The sequence below is a fragment of the Mycteria americana genome (assembly GCF_035582795.1).
Source record: "Mycteria americana isolate JAX WOST 10 ecotype Jacksonville Zoo and Gardens chromosome Z unlocalized genomic scaffold, USCA_MyAme_1.0 Scaffold_30, whole genome shotgun sequence".
NCBI lineage: Eukaryota > Metazoa > Chordata > Aves > Ciconiiformes > Ciconiidae > Mycteria > Mycteria americana.
The window spans coordinates 8,484-32,154 of record NW_027445437.1 but is presented as its reverse complement, the minus strand read 5'-3'; the positions used below and the strand labels follow the sequence as shown (position 1 = coordinate 32,154).

General features: G+C 46.3%; 1 protein-coding gene across 1 annotated transcript; it reads right to left on the bottom strand.

Annotated features, from left to right (window-relative positions):
• Positions 1–40: 40 nt before the first annotated feature.
• Positions 41–23,456, bottom strand: LOC142403015 (tetraspanin-36-like). Its single transcript, XM_075489057.1, has 7 exons — positions 23,317–23,456; positions 7,129–7,320; positions 6,206–6,280; positions 5,639–5,734; positions 4,910–5,062; positions 3,740–3,823; positions 41–1,724 (listed from the first exon to the last, which is right to left on the bottom strand). The coding sequence occupies exons 1-7, from the start codon at positions 23,374–23,376 to the stop codon at positions 1,638–1,640; spliced, it is 747 nt and encodes a 248-aa protein (XP_075345172.1). The 5' UTR covers positions 23,377–23,456; the 3' UTR covers positions 41–1,637.
• Positions 23,457–23,671: the final 215 nt, after the last annotated feature.

The window sequence follows — 23,671 nt, the reverse complement described above, 5'->3', positions numbered from 1 at the left end:
TTGCACCACCACCAAAAAAAACCCCCAGCATTTATTAATTGGTTATATAAATTAAGTTTATTTCGGCATTCAACAGAAGATAAAGCCCTCAATAAAAATTAAGTCACTTTTCAACATATACATACTCAGACTGGTATGTCTCCTAGAGAACAGCATCATCACCTATTGCTTTTTCCTTGGGGCGGGGGAATAGATAAAGGGCTTACATTTACTCCAAACTCCTTTTCGTCTAATTAGCTACAGATACAAAGGTTTATTGCTAAGGATAATTTCTTTGGCGCTTACCTTGCCAAAGAAAAAATAAACAAATACACGTGCTTTTCCACAATTCCCTAATAAAGAATAGCTTGGAGTTCCCTCCCTCCCCACATCACAGCTCTAAAAACAACCAAAAACCCGCTGAAGAACTGAGAAGCACATTAACGTACAAATGTGTGAAGGAAGGACCATTTTTAAAGCAGTGATGCAATCCAAGAAGTCACCGCATTCAGCAGACCTTTAAGGAGAAAGCAAAACTAGCAAACAAGGAGTCGCATGCCGCCGCCAGACAACAGGTTACTGAAATTGCTTGGTACAAGAATGCATCGTCTTAATATTTTTAGTGGTGAAAAGCGGTCGGACCGTCACTGGCGCAGGGACGGCTGCACTAACCCCTCCAGCAGTCCCATCTACACCACCGCACCGAGCCAACGTGTCCTCTGACTGCCATCTTCCAGCCTGTATTTGTCTCAATAACTCTTGCAACTTCTACACTGAATGGAGAGACGTAGTCTGTCTTTCAGACAAACCATAAAAGCATCAGTAAAGGAGAAAAAAAAAATCTCAAAAGCCTTGCTTCATAAGCAATTTTTAATGTCTAATAATAATTATAATTTTAAAAAAGACAAAAAAAACAAGCCAGAGTGAGATGTCCGGAGCCCAAAAGCTCCAAACACACGTCCCCTCCTAACCTGGGATTGTTCACATTTGCTAGCTGCTTCAAAAAACAACTCAAGTGTCTGTTCTAGACTTTAAACACGGTTGTTAGTCTTGCACTAACAACCTCTGCACTAAACTGAATTACAACATATGACCATAAGAAGGAGGGAAAAAAGAAAAAAAATAGAAACGCCATCAGATAGAGAGAAAACGTATTCTAACTCTCCATGCTTACGAAGAATATGTGAACCTGGCATTCAAAAGTTTCTTTTGCTGTTTAACCACGCCATGGGAATCATCTGATGTTTGTGCAGACAACTGAAACCCCTCCTGCGGTCTCAATCAGTTGAGTGATTACAAATAACATTTCTTCTGCGTGTTTTAAGGGTAGAGGAAGGAACTGCAGAAGAAAGATTATTTCTGGAGTCTATTACACCATCTGGTGCTATCTAAAGTCACAAATGCAAATCTACAATAACCTTACAGAAAGCTGTGGTATGCAAGATCAGGGTACGTTACTGTAGGGCACTGAATATTGAAATTGCCGTTTCACGTCACCCACAAGAAACTTTCCCAAGTCAATACACGATGTTCTTTCTGTTTCAGGTACATAAAATAAAATACTTAGCAAGAAGGTCATAAGTTGTCCTTTAGCGTTCCTCTTTACAAGTCTATTTTATCATCAGGAAGCAAAAAAAAAAAGTGATCTTTGCATTTTATTAAGCAAACACCCCTGAGTAAAGAGGCTGATATCCACTGTCTTCTTTCTTGCAAGTAAGCACGCAGACACTCAGCATGCCAAAGAACTGAAAAAGAGAAAGAGAGATTTAGTTCCACTGTATTTTGTTTCAGCCATCAGACCCAACACCTATATGTTCATTAGACCGTTTCATCATAGCAAGGACATTCTTTTCGTAGTAGAAAACCACTTAGAAAATACATCTACAGAAAGTGATTTTTTTGCATATCAATTTCCAATAATAGTTCCAGCTCAACTTTTTCCTCCCTGGTTTCTCCCATTAATTTACACATCCACATTAATTCCTAGTTATCTTACTGTGGGAAAAATGTCAGTGAAAGCACGGGATTATTCTGGACTTAAAATGAGTTCTGTAAAAATATTTAAGCATATAAAATATGCAAATAAAGATAGTGCAGAATATGCTAAGGCAATCTTTAGAGATGATCACAGGAGAGATCCTGGTGGGAAGGTTCATCACAAATAGTAACGGGACATGTAATGGGAGTGCAGAACTCATCGCTTTTATAGAGGGAAGGGAAATGATGGAAATGACACCACTGAGTCATTTAAGCCCACGAGATCAAATGCTGTAAACAATCACCTCTCTGCTAGGGCCAAAATTAAGAAAAGGAAAGTTTAACTAAGCCAAGCCCCAATCCTGAGATGACATCTGGACAGGTTTTGCCTTCTGCATTGAGTTCAGGAGTGGGATGTTAAACAGTAAGTGTTCTGCACTGGCTCGCCTTACAGCCACTCTTTTATAAAGAGCAGATGTTCAAAGAAAAAACACTTTGCTGTTACTAAATGGTTCAAATCTCTGTCAGCAAGGAACAGGTTACTAATCTTGGAGAAGAGGTACAGGGAACAATGACAAACCGCCAGGCTAAAATTTATGGGTCAAATCTTCTAAGAAATGCCTACGCAACTTTGTGATGTGCCAATTGCGAGGAGTTTTACGTCAGGGTTTTTAAATCTAGTTTTCACTCACAAGATGATGTGGTTTCATATTTCATTTAATTCAATCTTACAAGTCTATAAATAGCCCTGCTGGTTTCATTCCTAGTCATATTTCTAGTTCATTTTGATTCCAGGTCTCTAAGCACAGGACTATTCATTGGGTTATATCTAAAAACAAACTTTGATGAGCAATTTTTTAAATCCCAGTTAAACATAGCAAAGCTGGTTGTTTTAATAAAGAAGTCTAGATCTAGGACTTTTAGCACACCCAGCTTTTTGTACTTCCTGCCAAATGACCAAGATGGATTCTTCATTGACTTGCCATCCCAAATCCCCTAGTAGCTCTCTGGATTCCTCCCCTGTCGTGGTTTAGCCCCAGTCGGCAATTCAGCACCACCCAGCCGCTCGCTCACCCTCCTCCCCGGTGGGATGGGGGAGAGAATCGGAAGAGCAAAAGTAAGAAAACTTGTGGGTTGAGATAAGAACAGTCTAATAATTGGAACAAAGTAATAATAATAATAATAATAAATTGTAATGAGAAGGAAAACAACAAGAGAGTGAGAGAGGAACAAAACCCAGGAAAAAAACCAAGTGATGCAACCGCTCACCACCCACCGACTGACGCCCAGCCAGTCCCCCAGCAGCGATCGCTGCCCCCGGCCAGCTCCCCCCAGTTTCTATACCGAGCATGAGGCCATATGGTATAGAATAGCCCTTTGGCCAGCTTGGATCAACTGTCCTGGCTGTGCCCCCTCCCAGCTTCTTGTGCACCCGGCAGAGCATGGGAAGCTGAAAAGTCCTTGACCAGTGTAAACACCGCTTAGCAACAACTAAAACATCAGTGTGTTGTCAATATTATTCTCATACTAAAATCCAAAGCACAGCACTATACCAGCTACTAGGAAGAAAACTAACTCTATCCCAGCCGAAACCAGGACATCCCCTTATTGTCAGGCAGATGAAATGGAGAAAGTTGGAAGAAAACAAGCGAGGAACAGAGGACTGGGTCTACTTCAGAGCCAGAAAAAGGCTGTAGGCTAATAGGACATGGTAGAAGAAAAAGCTCCGGGATCAAAGGATAAACAGTATTATTTTCCATGAGGGAGGAGATAAAACATTTACCTTTACAATGGCAAACCCCAGGATTACAAGCATAGCATAGCTGATAACGCTCTGCAGTCCGGACTCCAGCTCCTCTGCGCAGCCCTGCCATGAAAGAGACAGGTGAAAACAAATCAGTAGATGTAATTCAGCTGGATGTTTTTTGGCTTTTTTTCCTCCCCAACACTTAAAAGGAAGCAGGACCTTGTAAGGCCTAACCAACCGCTGCAGACCTGAGGGCTTCCATTCTTGTCTTCCAGACCCGATGGCTTGTCATTCACTGCTTGCTTGGGGAGAGGCACTGACATTTCATAGAATGATGGAATGGTTTGGGTGGGAAGGGACCTTTACAAGTCATCTAGTCCAACCCCCTGCCATGAGCAGGGACATCTCCAACTACATCAGGTTGCTCAGAGCCCCGTCCAACCTGACCTTGAACGTTTCCAGGGATGGGGCATCTACCACCTCTCTGGGCAACCTGTCCCAGTGTTTCACCACCCTCATAGTAAAGAACTTTCTCCTTAAATCTAGTTTGAATCTCCCCTCTTTTAGTTTAAAACCATTACTCCTCGTCCTATCACTACAGGCCCTGCTAAAAAGTTTGTCCCCATCTTTCTTATAAGCCCCCTTTAAGTATTGAAAGTCTGCAATAAGGTCCCCCCACAGCCTTCTCTTCTCCAGGTGCTTCTCAGAATTTCCTCTGGCTCAGGACACTTAAAGACATGCCCAAAACTCAGAGCCAGGAAGACCAGCAATGGTATCTATAAAAGGCAATTTATGGGCTTGTGCCCCAGAGTGAAGAACCTGGTATGCAATTCTCCAGATTCATAGTCAACCCTAGAAGGGTCTCTTCCCCTACCCCAGATCTGTTTGAACAACTACATCCCCATAGCTAGCGCTCTGGTCTTGTCACGTTGCTTCTGTAGCAACACGAAATGGAGGACTGTTACCAGCAGACAGACAAGACCAAACATCCAGACTGGTGCCCCTCCTTCATCATCTGGGAGCTTTTATAGAATAATATGAAAAGGAAGTTAGCTAGAGGAAAACCATGGGGAGAAAAGGGTTTGGGGGCCAAATTGCTGAAAATAATTGGATGAAGTTATCCCTAAACCCTGTCTAAAGTGCTTTCCTCCTTGGTTCTGGCTGGCTGAGAATGATCACGGCCCAGCTGTGAAACTTTATCCTCACCCGTGTATTGAGTTCCTGTGGCTGATCCAGACGCCCTGTGCAGTTCTTCATATCTTCCCTGCAGCAGCTCAGAGGGACGCTGTTGTTACCGGTGGAATTAAACCACCGTGTGGTTGTCCAGTCACTGTAGTTCTTCACCCCACAACAATGAAGCTGCCAAACACAGGATGGTTACAGGGATATATGAATATATATGAACCTGAATGCTAATGTTGAGTTGAACCTCTCTTACGCATAGTGGGCAAGAGCTGCCTGCAGTATGCAGCAGATTTACAAGTAGCAATATTTCAGGAAAACAGTAGTAGATACAACAGATCAGCTTCCCTTCATACACTATTACCTCCTTATTAGTTTATTCTTTGTGAAAGCCCTAATATTAAGGTGACAGGTTGCAGGATAGTCTTCCGTCATCTTTCTATTCTACGGTACAGGATTCTCAGCAGCAGTTATTCATATGTACTCATTTGGTCGGATCCAAAGGCCATTTGCGTCAACAAGATCATTCATTGACATGAACTTGACATCAGGAGCCTGAAAATGCCAACTCTGCAAAGTGGGGAGCACCCTCAGTTGCCTTGGAGAATCAGACGCTAAACACTGCTGCAGAGCCGAGTTCCAGGATACGACCATACTGACCCTCTTCCCCTCCCTTCCCAGCCCAAATTCCTTGTTTAGGACCCAATTGTTCTTTTCTAAATAATTCGCAGGACAATTTGAATGTTTTCTTACCTGTTTTTGTAAGTAATTCACAACAGTAGACTCTGAATTTTTCCCATCATACTTCTCAAAGACTGAGTGCATTGTGCCTTGCACGTCAGTTTTTACCTATTTAGAGAGGAAAAAAAAATACATACTGTTTTAACATGAGAGCTAAGAATTTTGTCTAGTGGAAACTGCAAAAGACCTGTATCCCAACTAAGTCAGGGGAAAAAAATGTTAAAAGAAATAGAAATCAAGTGATGTTTTAGATAAAATGCAGGTAGCACTTAACCGGAATCACATTCCTGGAGAGCAGCTTGCCTCCCCTGACGGAAGAGCCCTTCTTTGTGAGAATCAACAACTGTTTAATCCAACTTAGAGATTGTTGCGATGCCTGCCAGGTACTTTATGCATTCACCGTGTTCCCGACAAAGACCGATCCACATACCGGATGGTGACATCCCCCTTCCCACTTGCCCTGCAGATTGCAGGATAGGGGATGAAGTGCAAGAAAACTGGATATATTGGAATGCTCTAGCAACACAAGATCTATTCTTTACTTTTAGGTTAGTATAGAGATGCTAATTCTTTGCTTACCTTTTCCCTGTAAACAAATCCCAGGACGAAAGCGGATACTTCTGCAATAAAGATAACCAGGATAATGGCCAAGAACTGAAATTAAAAGAGAGACTGTAAGGAAGAATTCCACAGCATTTGAATTCAATTGCACATTACCCATCACATTAATTTGTAGTGGTAAGTTATCGTTATCTGGTTTTGCCTCTCCAATCGCAATAGTTTCCAGAAAATAATTTAGAATAGGAGATTACTGTGCATGGCTGGGACTATGACTGTGGTTCCACAGGATCTGTGCCCAGTGTAGGCGGTCTCCTGAACACTGCCATGATGTGATCTGTGTGAAGAGCCCATGAAACACTTCACAAGGCGAACAGGACACTGCACAAATAAACCAGCAGCTTAGTTAGGTACGCTGGGCACTGCTTGCTGAGCTCATATTGCTTTCAAGGCACGAGCTAGGAGCCCAAAGTTACTCAGCTTGAACCTTTCTGGGTTTTTAAAAATCATTCTAGAAGAAGTGGGGGCATACTTTCAGGAGTCAGAGAACTAAAGTCAGCAGAAAAATACTTTTTTTTTTTTTTTTGGCTTGCTTTGGAAATTCACATCTCCTCCTGTTCCCTCACCATCACCCTTCTACCCTTCTTCTCAAAACTTGCTACTCTCCACACTTATCTCCAGCAAGCTAGCCGAGGCAGAGCCATGAAACTGCCCATGGCTGTGGGTATTTGTCTGGGCAAGGCAGTGCAACTAATAATTTAGCCTGCACCTCACTCCCCATCAATCAGTGCCTCACAGCAGTACGTCGTTCCCACAAAGGAGCAGCGCATTTCAGAATAATCTTTTCCTTTCTGTTCTGTGCATCCTGAGAAGGTCTAGCGTAGCACCTCCTGTACCATGCTACAGGGTGAAGAAGAGGACGTGCGAGAACGTGCAACACTCACCAGCCCTAGGCCAACTCGAGACTCCCGGAAGGTGGCACAGCAGCCTATCAACCCAATGACGAACATTACCACAGCAACGCAAATAATGATCACGGCAGGCAACAGAGCATACTTGTCCTGCAGAAAGTTGTCGTAGCTCTTGTAGGTGTTAATGACATATGCCCCAACATAGCTGAGACCAGCTGCTGCTGCCTGAAATGCAATAAAGAAAGTTATTAGCAGTTATTTATTAAGCATCTGCCCAGGAAAGTAAATTTGGACTTTTTGGTAACACTGCAATGAACATTTCAACTTTAGAAGTAATGACTACGGTATGCCAAGATCTAGAAAAAAACTGGTGCATCTGAAACTAGCTACCCATTCAAACTTTAACACAGAGAAGACAAAATTCACTTCCCGTGAATCACTCCTCTACTAATGAAGCACCACTTTAGCTGAGATGAAACACAGGAGTCTATCAATATGCATCAGCCAGTGTCTCTGCAGAGGGCCAAGCTCACATGTCCTACCCAAGATCACCTACATCCTACCCAATGCTGCATTTGGACGAATCAACTTTTAAGATGATCACCACAGGGGTGGGTTATTGGTTTGGGGCTTTTTTTGAGAAAAACCTCATCCTTTCCGCTCTCGCAAGAGCATTAACCACTAAGACAGGCACAAATGTTCCTAATCTCAGCAAAACACAGTCCCTCCTTTTCCCAGAGGAAGCAGATTTCTGCATCCTCTAAAATAAGCTCTCCTCCAAAAGGATGTTTTGCCAATTGAGGCCAACGTACAGTGAGAGCTGCCCAACTAGCAGCCCTGGAGATGCAAGGCTTTTATCTGCAGAACTGGGTACAGCCCTAGAAATAACACCGACAGCCTCAGCAATGCCTTGCCAATGCCTCACCAATGGCGTAAAAAAAGTCTCTCAAGAGTTACAACAGCTCATCCACCCTCTATAATCCTGCAGCACAAGACTATGCCTGTAAAAATGAAGCACCATCCATATTCACCTTCTGGAAACTTGAGGGAAAACAGTCTGTTTTCAACAGGCTACAGCTGGATTTCATCATGCAGCTTACAAGCAGTTCATTACTTCCCCCAGTGCTGTACGTTTTAATTAAATCAAACACTCCTCACACTGGAGCTAGGACTTGCTAATTCCTTTACCTTGTTTGGCTCCTTCCCCTCCAGCCAGGTCTGGTGCCTGCCCTTCAATTACCTCCAAGTGCAGGGGACACCCTTCATTTCAGACAGCTCTCACACCACACCGCTCTTGCATTCCTGGACACTGCCTGTACCTCAAAATTACCGGGATCAGATGCACCAAGCGATGAAACCGGGATCAAACTAACCCTTAGAGACATTTAGCACACGTCATGCAAGATCCTGCTGTGTTGGGGCTCAGATACGGCAGGTCCTCCACAAAGACAGATATCAGGAAAAGGAATAGGACCATCAGTTCTCGAGAAGTTTTTTTTTCTTCTCCACATGCACTGGGTTTTCAGGTGGTGCTAATGATTAAAGCAGTTCCTAAAACTTCCTTTAACTTTTCCTCTCATTGAGGAAAACCTCTTTCCCATTTCCCTGTCTGCAGGCATACAGTGACCAGGGCTTCTTCCTCCCACTCCTTTTTAGGGATGCAGGGAAAGGATGAGACCACTTCAGCTCAAAGGGCACCACTGCCTTCTCACTTCACCACCGTGAGCAACCCCACCTCTTCCTCCTCCACCCTCCTGCTCTTGTACTGAAAGCGGGACAGGAGAAGTCCCTGGAGTGGTAGCAGCACTAAAGGTGGGGCTGGGGACATGGCACCTCCATCCTGCCTTGCCTTCAATTGCACAAAAAGAGCGAGGCGTATGACTCAAAAAGTGCATCCCATATTTCTGGCCTGGAGAGGTGGATGCATGTGCGACTGTCCAGCTATTCTCCATTCCGGAACAGCATCATCTGGGCACGGGCAGCCATGGAGAAGGAAGCAACACTCTTGGGCTAACTATCCATCATCATGGAGAAAATGTGATGACGGGATTTGCCCAATATATCCTTTATTGCTGATATTTTCTAGGATTATTGAGCACCGTGTTTAGCCAAATTGGCCCCAAACCCAGTGAAAACAATGCAGAATTACTAGGAACTTTTAAGGGCTTCTTCCAGGCTCAAAACACTACAGTACAAGCAGCTCCGCTCCCAGGTTTAAGATGGAGTAATCTGCAATAGAATTTGTTTCTTTGTTTTTAATTTATCATTAAAAAAATAAAATTTTACTTCAGTATTCTTCATCTGGAAAAAAGAAAAAGCCACTTTTCCATTTGCTGGACTAAAAGATGTATTTTAGTTGAAACAGATGGTAAAAAGTGAGCCTAAAAAAGTTAAAACAGATAGAGGTAATTCATCCAAGTTAAAACATTTCTAAGACAAAAAAAAAAAAAAAAGTAGCATCTCCCTGAAAGTGTCAGAGAAACTTGGAAATTCAGAGAGGCCCACAAGGAAACTCTGCTTCCCACTGCCATCCCTAGAACAACCAGAAGCAAAACCAACTTATTGCAGCAAAGCCAAAGTGATGGAGCTTTCTGTACCCTTCCTCCAGGTGAGCTCCCTCTGGAAGGCTTTGGAGGTTTGCAGGGGAAAACAGAGCTTCCTGAAAAAAAAAAAAAAATGCTGCATCTATCTAGTTCATAACTTTTTCCTTATTCCTTCATAGCTTTTGTGCAGTGTTAATATCCCAGATCTAATGAACACAGCATTGTGAATTCTGAATTGGATCACGGTCGCTCAGGACACAAGATTCAAGATGGGATGCAGGAGCTTTTATTAACCACAGCAGTGCTCTGCTCAGCTGGGCCAGCACCAGCTCGGAAAGCAGCTCACACAGTTCCTAAAAGGGTTCAAGAGTTTGGCCCCTGCTCCCTTGGAAGCCATGGAAAACATCCAAGTGACCACAGCAGGAACAGCGAGATGCTCTGGGTTGTCTTAAAATCTTCTCCCTACTTTTGCATGGCAAAAAAATATTACGTGAGTAATGCCACAGCTACTGTCACAGTCGTCCCATCCTGACTGTAACCCCTGACTGCATTTGTTGCTGGGTTTTGAAGCCTTCGTGGTAAACACGGGCATGGCTAGAAAGTAATGGTATTCTGGTTTCTCAGGTCTGGGGGAAATTTCAGGCAGGTGCACCACGACTCCCCAGCATGCACCAAGTCATAACCTTCCACCACAAACAGACACAACGTGGCGATGCTCTCGGCCACTGTGCTTGTGCCCCAAAATCACCTCCTCGGTCTCTCTGCTGCTGCCATCACCACAAACCTAACGCAGAGCTGAGTTATGGCTTCACGAATTCCAGGCTAGAGAAAGTACTCCTAGGTAGTCACCCTAAACCAAAGGTGGAGCCGGCCACTAGCAGCACGAAGCCTCCTGCACGTGCGCTTTTAAACCAGGCGCTTGCGTCTGGGCACAGCCACTAATGAGAAGGTTCTTCTTGAGGCCATCAGCCTTTGGTGCAGCTCAGCACCCAGGCTGGGATGTCCCACCACAGTTGTCATCAACCGCTGAGTGCCCACAGACCCCGGAGAAAACCAGAAGCACTGTGAAACCCACAGAAAGATTCACGATGGAGGAAGGCAGTCCCTGGGGAAACGGAGCAGGAGTGACTTGACCGCAGGAAAGGCAGCACAGACTGAATAGCCAGGGTACGAATAAAGCATAAGCCGTGTTTTTGGCAGGTAAATGAGTCATCCGCATTCAGCAGCAACGTCATGTCAAAACACGCACAACGAAACAGCCTTGTGACTTAGTTAATGTGTAAAAGTTAATGTGCAAAGTGCAAAGTTAATTGTTCGTCATCTTCAGAGAACATAAAGCCCTGCTCTTTTGCGTAACTCCAGTCCCAGCCTTTGCAAGTAGTTCTGTACTTCTAAAGACAGTCTGAAGACAGTCTGCTTCATAATTTCATCTTCCTATAGGATATTTTACACAAAAGAATCCTCCAATATTTCCATTATACTTCTGCAAGAGATTTAGACAACAGACATGTTCTTCATCTCTCCTCTCTACTTTAACGCCCGGTTTTCTACCTATTTTCAGCGTGCTCAAGACAAAATGCAACAGAAGCATGCACAGGAAATACTAAATATGGACCAACTGTGAGGAAATGTAAGAAAAACCTTGTTGCTAGTAAAGGGCTACCACAAATTCAAAAACACGTTGTGAAGCCAATTCACAGAAGTCCTATGAGCCAGGACTAGCAAAGCTCCACGACAGTAAGCCAACATCAGAGGGTCCAGTGTTGAGTTCAAGGAGATTCTTGCCCAAACTTTATCAATGCAAATATAGACCGCCACTTTCACAGTAGGTTTTATTGCGACATTCAGGATTGTCTGGGTTCTGGTCTGAGATGAAACACAGCCAGCAAGAGGTCTATTACAATTTCCGAACTTCTGCTTCCAAGCAGAAAAAGGAAGCGTAATGAGGTAAAAATAAAAGTCTTTGGGTAAAGACCTGGCTTAAAGGAAGTTCAGATTTTTCCCTGCAAACTGAGAAACAGCCACAACTTCACCCATAGTTTTTAATTCAAAGTGAAGATTTTGAAGCCTGAAGAGCAGGGTCACTCAGGAGTGGAAGGCATTTCAGGTAACTATCTGTTCCCTGTTTTATTTTTGCAGATGAGTCCCAGAGCTAAACTTCGAAAGTGGAGAAGAAAAATATTTCAGAACATAAATCTCTGAGCTCTCCCCTTAAGCCTTCCCAGTACTTAAGGCAAGTTCAAAATCTGGTGGAGGGATTTTCCCCCAACATTGCAAAACCTTCAGCTCATTCCTAGATCTAAGATGAAACTTTTCTAGAAGAGAAGTACAACAGGAAAAGTCCTTTGCACTGCTGAAGACAGACCTTAAGTCAAAAGTGTAAAGTACGCCTGATTAAACAGGTTTCTGTTGGATCTCAAAAAAAAGAATCTTTCACAAAGGCCTGTTTAAGCAATTACTTTTGGGGAGGAAGAGATCAAATAATTCCTTCTCGTGATTAGTCAAACACACCTAAATTATACACAAGGTTGCCAGGCCTACTCCAAGAAATTCACACTAGAAACTGTTATTGTTCTTTACAGTTTTTTTAGTCTCCTGCTTGGAAGTTTTCTTTCAGAAGAATTCAGCGCAGAATAGGATCACGCAATGCACGGAAGAGGTTTGGCCCAATCCAGCTGGCACAAACCCCAGCGCAAGCAGCCAAGGAGTGATGCAAGGCTGATACGGGAGAACCAGTTCCCCTGGTCCGCAGGGCTGCATTGCCGTCTGCACATTGCTGTGGTCTGCCAGCAACGGCAAGCAGAACAACCTAACCTTACCCCTTCCTCCCCAAACATCCCTGGCTGACTCACTAGGGCTCCAGGAAATGCTGCTGGTATTTCTTTACGCTGATGATACCCATAAAACAACCTGAAGAGATGAGGTAAATGGAAATTTTGCAAGAAAGCCCCTTTTCACAGCTGAGCGACAAAGCTGCGACTGTCTCTGCTGTCTCACCCGCCACAGCTTGCACCGTTCAAGGACCTAATGCCAGAATTACTTGCTTTTTTATATCCCGTGCCCCTGACAGAAAGCAGAGATCTTAAATTGTTTGAGTGCGAACAACGAGCTCCTTGTTGGGGTTGAGTGAAAAGAAAGCAAAGCCGTAACAACCGGGTTTTCCTAAGCTGATGTTTGGGCAGGACCTGGGCAGGGTTACTCATCAAGTTGACTTCACCCACCTCTTCCATACTTAGCCCAGCCGGCTGAGCCAGGGAGGCAGGTATACACTGACGCTCTGCTGCAAGACATATATAACAAGCTGGAACTCTCTCCAGCCACATAATGCACACACAGGACCATGAATATTCAATCTTGCCTGTGAAACAGAAGGGGATAGAACTGGATGGCTATGAGGAGCCCAAGCTGTCTCACTGATGCAGAACAGGACAGCCGTTGGAAAACAGTAGATTTTATATATTTTTAAAAAGTACAGTAAGTTTGCGGATGACACCGAGCTGTGTGGTGCGGTCGACACGCTGGAGGGAAGGGATGCCATCCAGAGGGACCCTGACAGGCTTGAGAGGTGGGCCCGTGCGAACCTCGTGAAGTTCAACAAGGCCAAATGCAAGGTCCTGCACATGGGTCGGGGCAATCCCAAGCACAAATACAGGCTGGGCGGAGAATGGATTGAGAGCAGCCCTGAGGAGAAGGACTCGGGGCTGCTGGTTGATGAGAAGCTCAACATGACCCGGCAATGTGCGCTCACAGCACAGAAGGCCAACCGTATCCTGGGCTGCATCCAAAGCAGCGTGACCAGAAGTCGAGGGAGGGCATTCTGCCCCTCTGCTCCGCTCTGGTGAGACCCCACCTGCAGTGCTGCGTCCAGCTCTGAGGCCCCCAACATAGGAAGGACATGGACCTGTTGGAGCGGGTCCAGAGGAGGGCCACGAAGATGATCAGAGGGCTGGAGCACCTCTCCTGTGAAGACAGGTTGAGAGAGTTGGGGTTGTTCAGCCTGGAGAAGAGAAGGCTGCGGGAAGACCTTATAGCAGCCTGCCAGTACCTGACGAGGCCTACAAGAAAGTTGGAGAGGGACTTTTTACAAGAGCATGTAGTGATAGGACAAGGGATAATGGATTTAAACTGAAAGATGGGAGATTTAGATTAGATATAAGGGGTATAAAAGGGTAAATTTAGATTAGATATAAGAAATTCTTCACTATGAGGGTGGTGAGGCACTGGCACAGGTTGCCCAGAGAAGCTGTGGATGCCCCATCCCTGAAGTGTTCAAGGCCAGGTTGGACGGGGCTTTGAGCAACCTGGTCTAGTGGAAGGTGTCCCTGCCCATGGCAGGGGGGTTGGAACTAGATGATCTTTAAGGTCCCTTCCAACCCAAACCATTCTGTGATTTTTACCTTGTGTCCCACTGTCAGAAGGGGAATTTTTTATATGCTGATGACCATGAGCCCTTGCCCTTCTAGAGAGACTTATGGCCATGCAAATACTTCACGACACTTTTATCAGTGTCACAGCCATAGAAGGGGCCCCTTAAACTTCCCTCTATATAACTGCTCTGAAAAAGAAAAAAAAAAAAAATTGCATCTGTTAGGCAGAACAGATACTTTTCCACCTTCCCTTCTTTGTTTTAATAAGTTGACCTTACGTGATGGCTAGGAACAGAAGTTTGTGTTTGTTTTCATTTATCAGCATAGGCTTCTTTCCTTCTCCCACCAAACCTAAATATAACACAGTAAAAGAGCCAAACTACTAGCCATGAAATTAAAGGCAGTGTTTGTTGTTTTGAGGTTTTGTGGGGGTTTTTTCGAAGGTTTCTCCCAGCATCCTCCAATTTCAGAGTGTTGATTTGATCGTTTGGTCCGTTAACGTGAACCAGTATAGGATTTTCTTTTTCAAAGGCTGGTCAGTGAAACAGAGAGTAACAAAGCCATAGTGTTAAAAGGAAATGCTGTAAGAACAGGGTAAATTGCAAATTCACCAAACACGCGTGTTCAGCAAGACACATCCTCTATACAGTAAAAGAACTGAGACAATGAGACTTAAAGGCATTTCTCCCACATCAGACAAGACTTTCCCAGGGCCAGCACTAATGCGCCACAGCACAAAACTTGGGCTGATTTGACTTTGTCCCATCTCATTCACTTTTTATGGGCAAAGAAAGATATGGTAAATAATACTGTTTATTTTTAAGAGTAATAGCAGTTGTTTTCTGCAGCAAACTACTACAAATGCATACTGGAAGAACTATCACTATTCACACAAACACTTTCTGAACCATTCCCTTCTAGTTCTTCATTAGACAATCAACTCACGGAGGTGTTTTAGTTAATTTTAAGGCTTGAAAACCACTTTTTTCACCAGTATCTCTGCATAGCAGTGATTTAAGTCAGAGCATCTCACCCAATACAATACCCCATGCTGATGCTTTGCCTTCACATCCAACAACTACATTCACTGGGATGCTAGCACCTTTTCAGCAATTTTAATTTGCCAGAGGACAGATTAGGATATCATCTTCAGTTATTAGTTTGCCAAGTGTTTGCCACTACTGTGCTGTCCCCATGCCCCCCATATCTAGAATCAAGCCCCAGCAACACTGGTCTCAGTTACAGCTGCACACCCCCTCCTTGACACAGAAGACACTCCTTGTCTTTGGGGTTTTTTTTGTACAAAAAAGGTTTTTGATTTACTTTGACAGGTAAATCCTCTAGCTCAAAAGGGTTTGCACAACATTTCCTCCATAAATAATTTATTTTATTACCCAACAGCCAGCACGCATGGCAAGGGGAATTACTCCTTCTGGCTCCCTTGCTGCTTTACTGTACTACAAGTTTTATTCTTTCCATTCACCACCAGATTTTCAAGTTCTCCCTAGCTCCTGTGTTACTCCATTTCCATGGAGTCAACAGGTTTTCTAGTGACTTCAGGGGAAAACAAAGGCACTGAGCACTTCCAAGAAAGCCTTCTTCATTTTATGCTCGCTTTAACGACTTTACAACTCCTGTTTAAAACTCCACTTAGCCAATACAGACTACGCACCTCCCCAGACCTGACAGTCTCCCTCGGCGTGAAGCAGAACTGTTTTTTCCCCAGCAATTAGGGCAGCCCTAGCTCAGCACTTCCCATTCCACTTGCACAGACTCATCTCCCTTTTCCTGTCCCGGGTTTAAAACTCTGCCAGCTGGGAGGGACCTCCTGGCTTCGGCTACCATTTCCTACCCTGCTGACAGTATTAATTTATCTGAACAATAAATCAATTATTGCTGTACTTGTGTGATCTGGCTTCATCCAGGACCGCATGTGACCCTCCGCCTGCAGCACAGAGCAGCAGACAGACTCCAGCATGCCCATCAGATGGCCACGCAGGCAACAAGTGCTACGGAGAGGACGTACCCACCATGTGCTGCAGCTCCCGGCCAGGCATAGCTCGCAGCCACCGCCGGACAGGCTGACCACGCACCGGTGCAGTACAAGGTCACAGAAGGGTTGGGAAGGAGGTCATCTGGTCCAACCTCCTGCTCAAGCAGGGCCACCTAGAGCTGGCTTCCCAGGACAACGTCCAGATGGCTTTTGAATATCTCCAAGGATGGAGACTCCAACACCTTTCTGGGCAGCCTGTGCCAGTGCTCGGTCACCCTCACAATGAAGAAGTGTTTCCTGATGTTCAGAGGGAACTTCCTGTGTTTCAGTTTGTGCCCATTGACTTTGGTCCTGTCACTGGGCACCACCGAGAAGAAAGAGCCTGGCTCCATCCTCTTGGCACCCTCCCTTCAGGTATCTTTGTACATCAGTAAGATCCCCCTGAGCTTTCTCTTCTCCAGGATGAACGGTCCCAGCTCTCTCAGCCTTTCCTCACAGAAGAGATGCTCCAGTCCCTTCATCATCTTCATTGCCCTCTTTCTGTATGTCTGTGTCTCATCTACTGGGGAGCCCAGCACTGGACCCAGCACTCGAGACGTGGCCTCACCAGTGCTGAGCAGAGGGGAAGGACCACCTCCCTCCACCTGCTGGCAATGCTCCTCCTGACGCAGCCCAGGCTACCCTCCGCCTTCTTGCAGCAAGGGTACATTGCTGGCTCATGGTCAGCTTGGTGCCCACCAGGACCCCCAGGACCTTTTCTGCCAAGCTGCTTCCCAGGACACGCATGGCTCGGCTCTGCTTACCACTGTCCTACAGGTCCTTTAGTTTCTGAGGCCTTGGAAGCCCATAGCTTCAAGTCTTTCTCCATTTTTTTTCTACTGGGAAAAAAGCAATCAGCAATTTAAAAACCTAGCACACATATTTCCCTGTTCCCTCAGACTCTCAAGTTGTGAAAACATTGATTTGCAAAATAATACAAAATACTGAACTCAGCAAGTTGGCTTTGGATTGGAGAAAAAAAGCACCAAAGCTGTGAGCCCCTACCAAGTTGTCCTCAGTCGCCAGCAGCACCAACAGCCCCAGGAGACACTGGAGACTGGTTGGTGACACTGATCTCGTGCCAGTCATTAGCCACAATTTTAAAACCTTTAAATCAGTCTCCTCATGTGAGGTACAGAGGTGGGACCTAACCAACAAAGCTGTACTGAGCCTACTTGTACAAAGCCATGGGAGACTCTTCAAAGTACATTATATCTAAATATCCAGCTGCGATGTACAACTACGGGGCATGTTTCAGCTTGCCTTCAAAACACACCACAGGGCTGCTCAGCGGGGACGGTGGGAAGCGCTTGCTTTTTCCTTTTCTTCCTCAATTGAAAACAATGAGCAGCAGGCAAAAAGCTCTGAAAACCTGCGGCTCTGTTTCAGGGGAGAAAGAAACTAAACCGACATCCACTTGCAGTGTTTATGTGCTGCAAACATACACACTCAAGCGGGGATTCTGGTTTTAGTGTGTTTGTTTTCAAGTTATATTAAATAAATGTTATCCTTAGAGTTGTCCAAGCATGCCATCTGTTCCCCAAGCCTAACTGCGGAGTTATTTTCCCATCCCTAAAAGCCAGCACGTATCCTACGAAGCGTTAAGTGGTGGGATGTCCTCGTGGAGATGCTACACACCAGTGCAAAGCAAGGAATCCTGCCCCAAATCCTCTGACTTCTAATGCTAAACCTCCGCCTTGGGGTCAATGTGCTGCTGCTAATCAAAATCACAGGGCATCACGCACCTCTGAGGACAACAGGACCACTATTAGGAGAAAGCGGCACCACCCTTTTCACTCTTATTCTCCCCAAATACAGACACAGACTGCAGGGCAAGAGCCTGCTGCTAGTATAACTTCAGCTGAGCATTGATGGATTTATCAGCCGCTGCCAAGCTGTTTTGGATCTGAACAGCTGGTTCAGACACAAAACACCCTCTAGTTCAATATTTGCCTTGAGAACCACCCTAGTTCCTTAATAAGCTGTTCCTGGCTCAGCCACCAGATCCTGTGACTTCCACCTCACGAGCTACGAACCGAACAGCAAAGAAGTGCACCTAAACCACAGTGGAGCTAATCCTAAAGCCTGGGGAAACTTCTCGGAGCTGGTAACGGGGCAGATGCCTCTAATCTGCCCTGAAATATTGCTTGTCACCCAGCTGAAAGGGAAGGCACGTGGGGAGCAGGGCCACGTGGCAGTTGTGTGCCTCTTCCCGTAAGGAAAAGGCAGGTTGGGATTCTCCTGACACAAAGGGATCCTGCCACGGTAAAGCAAATGCAGCTTGGCAGTGCAACGCTTTTGAGGAAAACGAAGGAAATGCCCAGTTCATACATCAACTACAGCAAAGAGCTGCTTTCGATTCCCCCTGGATAAAATGTCCTCAAGCTCTGAACTTCTTGCAGAGAGGTAACAAAACGGGACCTCTCGAGCAGCTGTAATTATCAGAGGCACTTTGACAACAGCAGGCCTCTGGTTCTGGAGAGCTGCAAACGATGAGACTCGCAAAGAGACCAAAGTGTGTTTAGGACTGGATCCATAGCCTGGCCATCCAACAGGAGCCTTTTCACAGCCTCAGGGACCGCTGGGGACAGTCAGACAAAGCTTGTTCCCCAGAAGTGCACAGGAAAGGGTGAAGTTGCTCACACCATATCTGCATCACCATCTGAACACTTCCCCTTTCCCGACCACGCAGCACCAACATGTTAGTTTTAAATTTTGTCTGAGGCCCCTACGCATACAGCAAAGCACATTTTCCTGAAAGTCAGTTAAGTTCTGCTTCCTGATTTTGGGCAGAGTAGTTTAAAATAAGGAGGAACTTTGCCCTTTCAAGGCACGCTCAAGTGGATCACGCCAGTGCCCAAGTCCGGTACCAAGTCCTGGCATCAGCCCTGTCCAGTGACCACTCCGGCTTGCGCAGCTTTTTCCCCCCCCCATGGTTCAGCAACGAGTTCACAGCAGAGCTAGAAACGAACTCAACGCTTTCTGCTTCCCACCCAACGCTCCTCACGCTGGGTCAAAACGTCCCCCAGCCCTCCCCAGCTCATGGCCCCGTGGGTCCCGGGGACCCCAGCCAGTACCACGGCTCCATCAGAGGGGCAGAAAGAAGGAGCCCAGGGGAGAAGCCTGTCCCGAGCCCTTTCAGAAGTGGATGAATGACCACAGCTTTACTCGCTGGATGTGCTAAAAAAAAATTAAAAAATAAAGCTCTTGGTTAAGCAGCTTTTTCCGCCACAGACGCTGCTGTGAGTCAGACTGACCCCGTGGCTGATCAGCATCGTTTCCCTGACCCGGAGCAGGGAGGAGAGCTTCCACAGCTCGTCCATCTTCCTGTCACATATCACACACAGCATTAAAACCCGGCAGAGCTGCCTGTCCCCCACTGTCACGCGCAGCAGGCAGCTACAGGCAGGATTAAGGATTTGCCTAAGAACAGATGGAGGAAAGGTGAGAAACAGGTCACAGGGCTGCTGACACCCAGTCCTCTGATGACTCTTTGGAGAATACCTCCATCCTTAAAAATAAATGTGTTTTTAGCACCAGTAATCTCCAGCATAACCTTTGCTATTCACTACATTTTCAATTCCATCTAGGGATTAAGAAATCTCCTCCTCATTGGGGTTTTAAATTTATTTTTTAAGTATCCATCTGATTTCTCTCTGACTGAGGCTTCAGAGTGAGCATTCCCAAACCGCCCATCACCGCCACGAGTGATTTCAAACCACTCACAAATGCGGGAACTTTTCTTTTTTATAGATACGTTTATCCCTCCCAATTACTAAAAATTAGTTAAAAGTGATACCACAGCAATATTGTGATTGCTTGAGCATCCAGTGCACCCTCTCACATCACTCAGCAAACCGTTTTAAGGTTGAAAGCAAGTAGCTTTTGGTCTTGGCTGCACCAAGGGCAAAGGAGATAGATAAGCACAGACCAAAGAGACAAACACTCCTGGATGCCCAGACCAGCCTGAGTATCTCCTCAAAGCAGAGGTGACACTAGTACCCTAAAACACATTTGATTCATGCTCACTGGGAACTCCTGGGTCACAAATCCAAAGATATTTGCCAAAAGCACCTGACGTAGGGTGGAGAAGGAAGATAGGGGACAGCCAGCCACGGTCAGCTTTGCAGTGCTGGGGCATTCTCAACAGGGCCCAGGTGGGAAAGCAAAGCCCCTCTCTATTCTCCAGTCAATGGATGACTCTTGCAACCATGTGGAGTCAAATCCCAACCCAAAAACTGTAGTTCACACCTCTTGTTAGCAAAGAGGCAGAACCCAGCTGGGTTTTCTCAAGTCAGCGAAGCTCCTGAAGGACCTGTAATCAGCTCAAATGCACCCTGAGTGTGTGTGGGTGCCGAAGGAGCCAGGGATCAGCTGGGGAAATCTGAGTCTGGCTTCATCACTCGCAGGTAGACCACACCTTGCCAAGGGACCAGCGCTGGGATCACTCTCCTGGCCTTCTCCTCCTTGGACAGTCCCGTTGCTGTCAACAGATCGAATTCTGCTCTCTCCAATCCACCGGTCCCGTGAAAACCACCCGGGCAATAACTTATCTTTATCCTCCTCTCCGCTGTCAGGGAAGTGAAGCAAGGCTGGGGATGTGCCCACCTCTGATAAAAAGTGACTGGGAAACCTGGGCAAACCTGCAGCAACATGTAAGGTGGCCTTTTGGCGATGAAGGCCACAGGACTCCTGGTGAATGCCAAACCCTCTCTGGAAGCAGAGATCTGTTTAGTGACAAGCCAAGTCCCCTCACAAGACATTGCCAAGACCATCAGTCTCTTCCAATCCTTCCTCTCCCTCTTTTAGGTTACTGGAGTTAAACCACCATCCCATCTTCACCTAGAACAGGCCAACACCCATTTACCAAAATAACCACACACTCGGACCTAATTAGTAGGTGCTAAAAAGCAAAATTGGAGGTGGGCAGATCTCTCACAGCTTGAAGCACCACCCTTGGTAACCGCGTAGTTAAACCAGCTTCAACCAATACCTTGTTTGTGGGGGTTATGCACACCCACAGCCCCCCCAGTCCACCCCCCCATGGCAGAACAACCCACAGATATGATGCTGAGCCTGGTGGGTAAGAGAGAAGTTGCTTTTTCACCTCATTTAGGAAGCCTCTATTTGTTATTCTGCAAAATCTGTCTTTCTTCACTCCTCTGATAACGATCAGAGATCCAAAAGAGGATTTATTGCCTTTTTAGGACATTTCTAAGCAGTAACCTTTGTCAAAGCACCATAACTGCACCAGCTGCTGAATACACAGGTGGTAAATTATTTTCCATAATCATTTCCAAGCTGGGCAAGATTTGCAGCATGAAATGCCTGAGCATGAATTACTCCTTCAAGAAGAAGTCTAATGTTCTTTGCAAATCTTGTGTTTTGATAATCATCTGGAGCCTTGTACTTGTAGAGCCTCAACTGTCAGAAATGTTCTGAAAGAGATCAGAGTCAGTTCCTCCTTCCCCACCCTCCTAAAACCTGAATTCCAGGTTCTGCAGTTCAGCTGCAGGAATGCGATTACCACACGTAATGGTGGTGGCAGCATCTAAATGCCACAGGCTTTGGGGCTGCGTTGCTCTTCCTAGGGTAAAAACCAAAGGGCTGGGCTGGGTCACCCCAAATTCAGAGGCTATAGACAGGCAGAAGGATAATTACTGATCGTCCATGGATCCGGATGACCCAATAGCTTCAATCACGATTAGAGAGTTCCCCTACAGCAGAAGAAGAGGTACCAGAGACGCTTCCAGGAGGACATAAGGCTGTTTGATTTTTAAAAGCCAAGCAATGATGCTAACCTGAGGTACACCCCAGCTGAAGCTCAGGGGATTTCCACACACGCGCAGTGAGATGCTCCCATGTTTCTCTGCAGGTATTTCAAAAAAACCCTCCACACGACAAACATACAGGGTAAGATCACGTTACTTGACACGCAGCAGTAAACATGGCCTCCCGCGCTGTTCAGGCTAGCGATACGAGAGTCACCTGGAACAGCCGCGGCAATAAATCGTGCTGAGCCCCCCCAAAGGAGGCACAGGACTGGAAGGGGGCAAGCTCCTCGCTACAACCAGTGGCAAGTCCCATATTTACAGAACAGGGCACAACACCCCGCGAGACCTCAGGGTTTAATTCAAGCAGTATTTCCATATTTTTTTTTTTCTCCATGTAGCTTCTCTCTTTGGGAAATCTCTGGTTCTTCTCTTTAATTCTTCCTTGCTTCAGAAAGTCCTCTGCCTTCCCCATTACCCAGCCCTGCTCGGCCAGGCCAGGGGGAAGGAGCAGAGCAGGGGGGTGCCGCTGTGCTGAGCCCTAACCCGGGCTGTCACCGGCAAATTGAAAGCATCCTGTGTAAACCACCGTTTTGAAAATACTCAAGTGCTACAAAGCAGATGCGAATGCCCAAATCACGTTACTTATACACGCGAGATTTAACTGGGCCCCTTCTCCACGAGCAGCACGCAAGTAAGTCCCTGGCTGATGATAGGTGGGGAGTTACGCAAACTTCCCCACACAGGGGAAAAGCCCAGGACTGGTTACCAGAATAATCACTGCCTCTTCTGAGCGGCCACCTACCCCAGGCCCCGCTGTCACGAGGCCACCGTGCCACGAGCCTTGTGGCCATGCCGAGCCCCCCCAAACCACCAGGGGTTAGGCTAAAAAGTACGCAGCCCCACCCTCATTTTTCTTTTTTTAATTGCTTCTATGTAAATTGTTAAGTGATTTGGAAAGGCGTATTTGTAGCAAAACATAGTTGGGACAAAGTTCTCGGCCGTTTTCCTGCCCCAGACGCTCCTCAGCCCAAACTGGGAGGGCTGCCCCTGCGCAATACCCTCGCCCCGCTGCAGCCAAACGGCTCCGTTTGGTTCCCATCACAAAATTAGCTTGTAGATCGCTTTCACGACGCGCCTTTAAAAACACTACTAAAAAACCCTACTACATTAAAAACACCCTACTATGTTAAAAACACCCTGGAAAAAAACAAACAAACAAAAAACACCAACACCATTTTTTTCCTCAGCAACTTAAAACCCCAAATCTTCTTGTTCTTTAAAAATATATATGTAGGGTTACTTATAGAAATGAGTACCTGCGCACCCGTGAACTAAATGCCTGATTAACTCTGGAAACCCCGCTTAACCGTGTCCCACCGCACCGTCTCCCTCTGCCAGAGCCCCTCCCGGCACCCACCACCCGGGACCGCAACCCCCGTGTAAACCACGCGGGTCCGGGTCCGCACCCCCCCACGCCCCGCACCCCCGAGTGCCGGTCGCGGTACCCAGAAGGCGAGGCTCAGCAGCAGCAGCACGGTCTTGGAGGTGATCACGCCGCAGTCCATGTCGTGGGGCAGACGGAGCAGCTCTGGGGCGGGCGAGCAGGGCCCGGCTTCGGGTCCCGCGTGGGGCCGCCCCCGGGCCCGCCCCGCAGCCCGGCAGCGCAGCCCGCCCGCCCCGGCTCTTCCCACCCACGGGGCCGGTCAATGTTTCCCCGTGGCCAACGAGGCAGGTTCCCAAGCAGGGGATTGGGGAGCGCCAGGAACAAATGTCAAAGCAAGTTATTGTTGACTTCGGCGTGGGTATTTTTCTTTTTCTTTTTTTTTTTTTTTTACTTCTGCAACTTTCAAGCTGAGTTAA

Excerpts from the sequence above, each read along its gene's own strand:
- LOC142403015 (XM_075489057.1), bottom strand. The coding sequence starts at position 23,376 with ATGGACTGCGGCGTGATCACCTCCAAGACCGTGCTGCTGCTGCTGAGC. Across the intron at positions 5,063-5,638 it reads TGAATTACTTACAAAAACAG|CTTCATTGTTGTGGGGTGAA; the intron begins GTAAGAAAACAT and ends TGTGTTTGGCAG. Across the intron at positions 1,725-3,739 it reads TGGGGTTTGCCATTGTAAAG|TTCTTTGGCATGCTGAGTGT; the intron begins GTAAATGTTTTA and ends TCTCTTTTTCAG.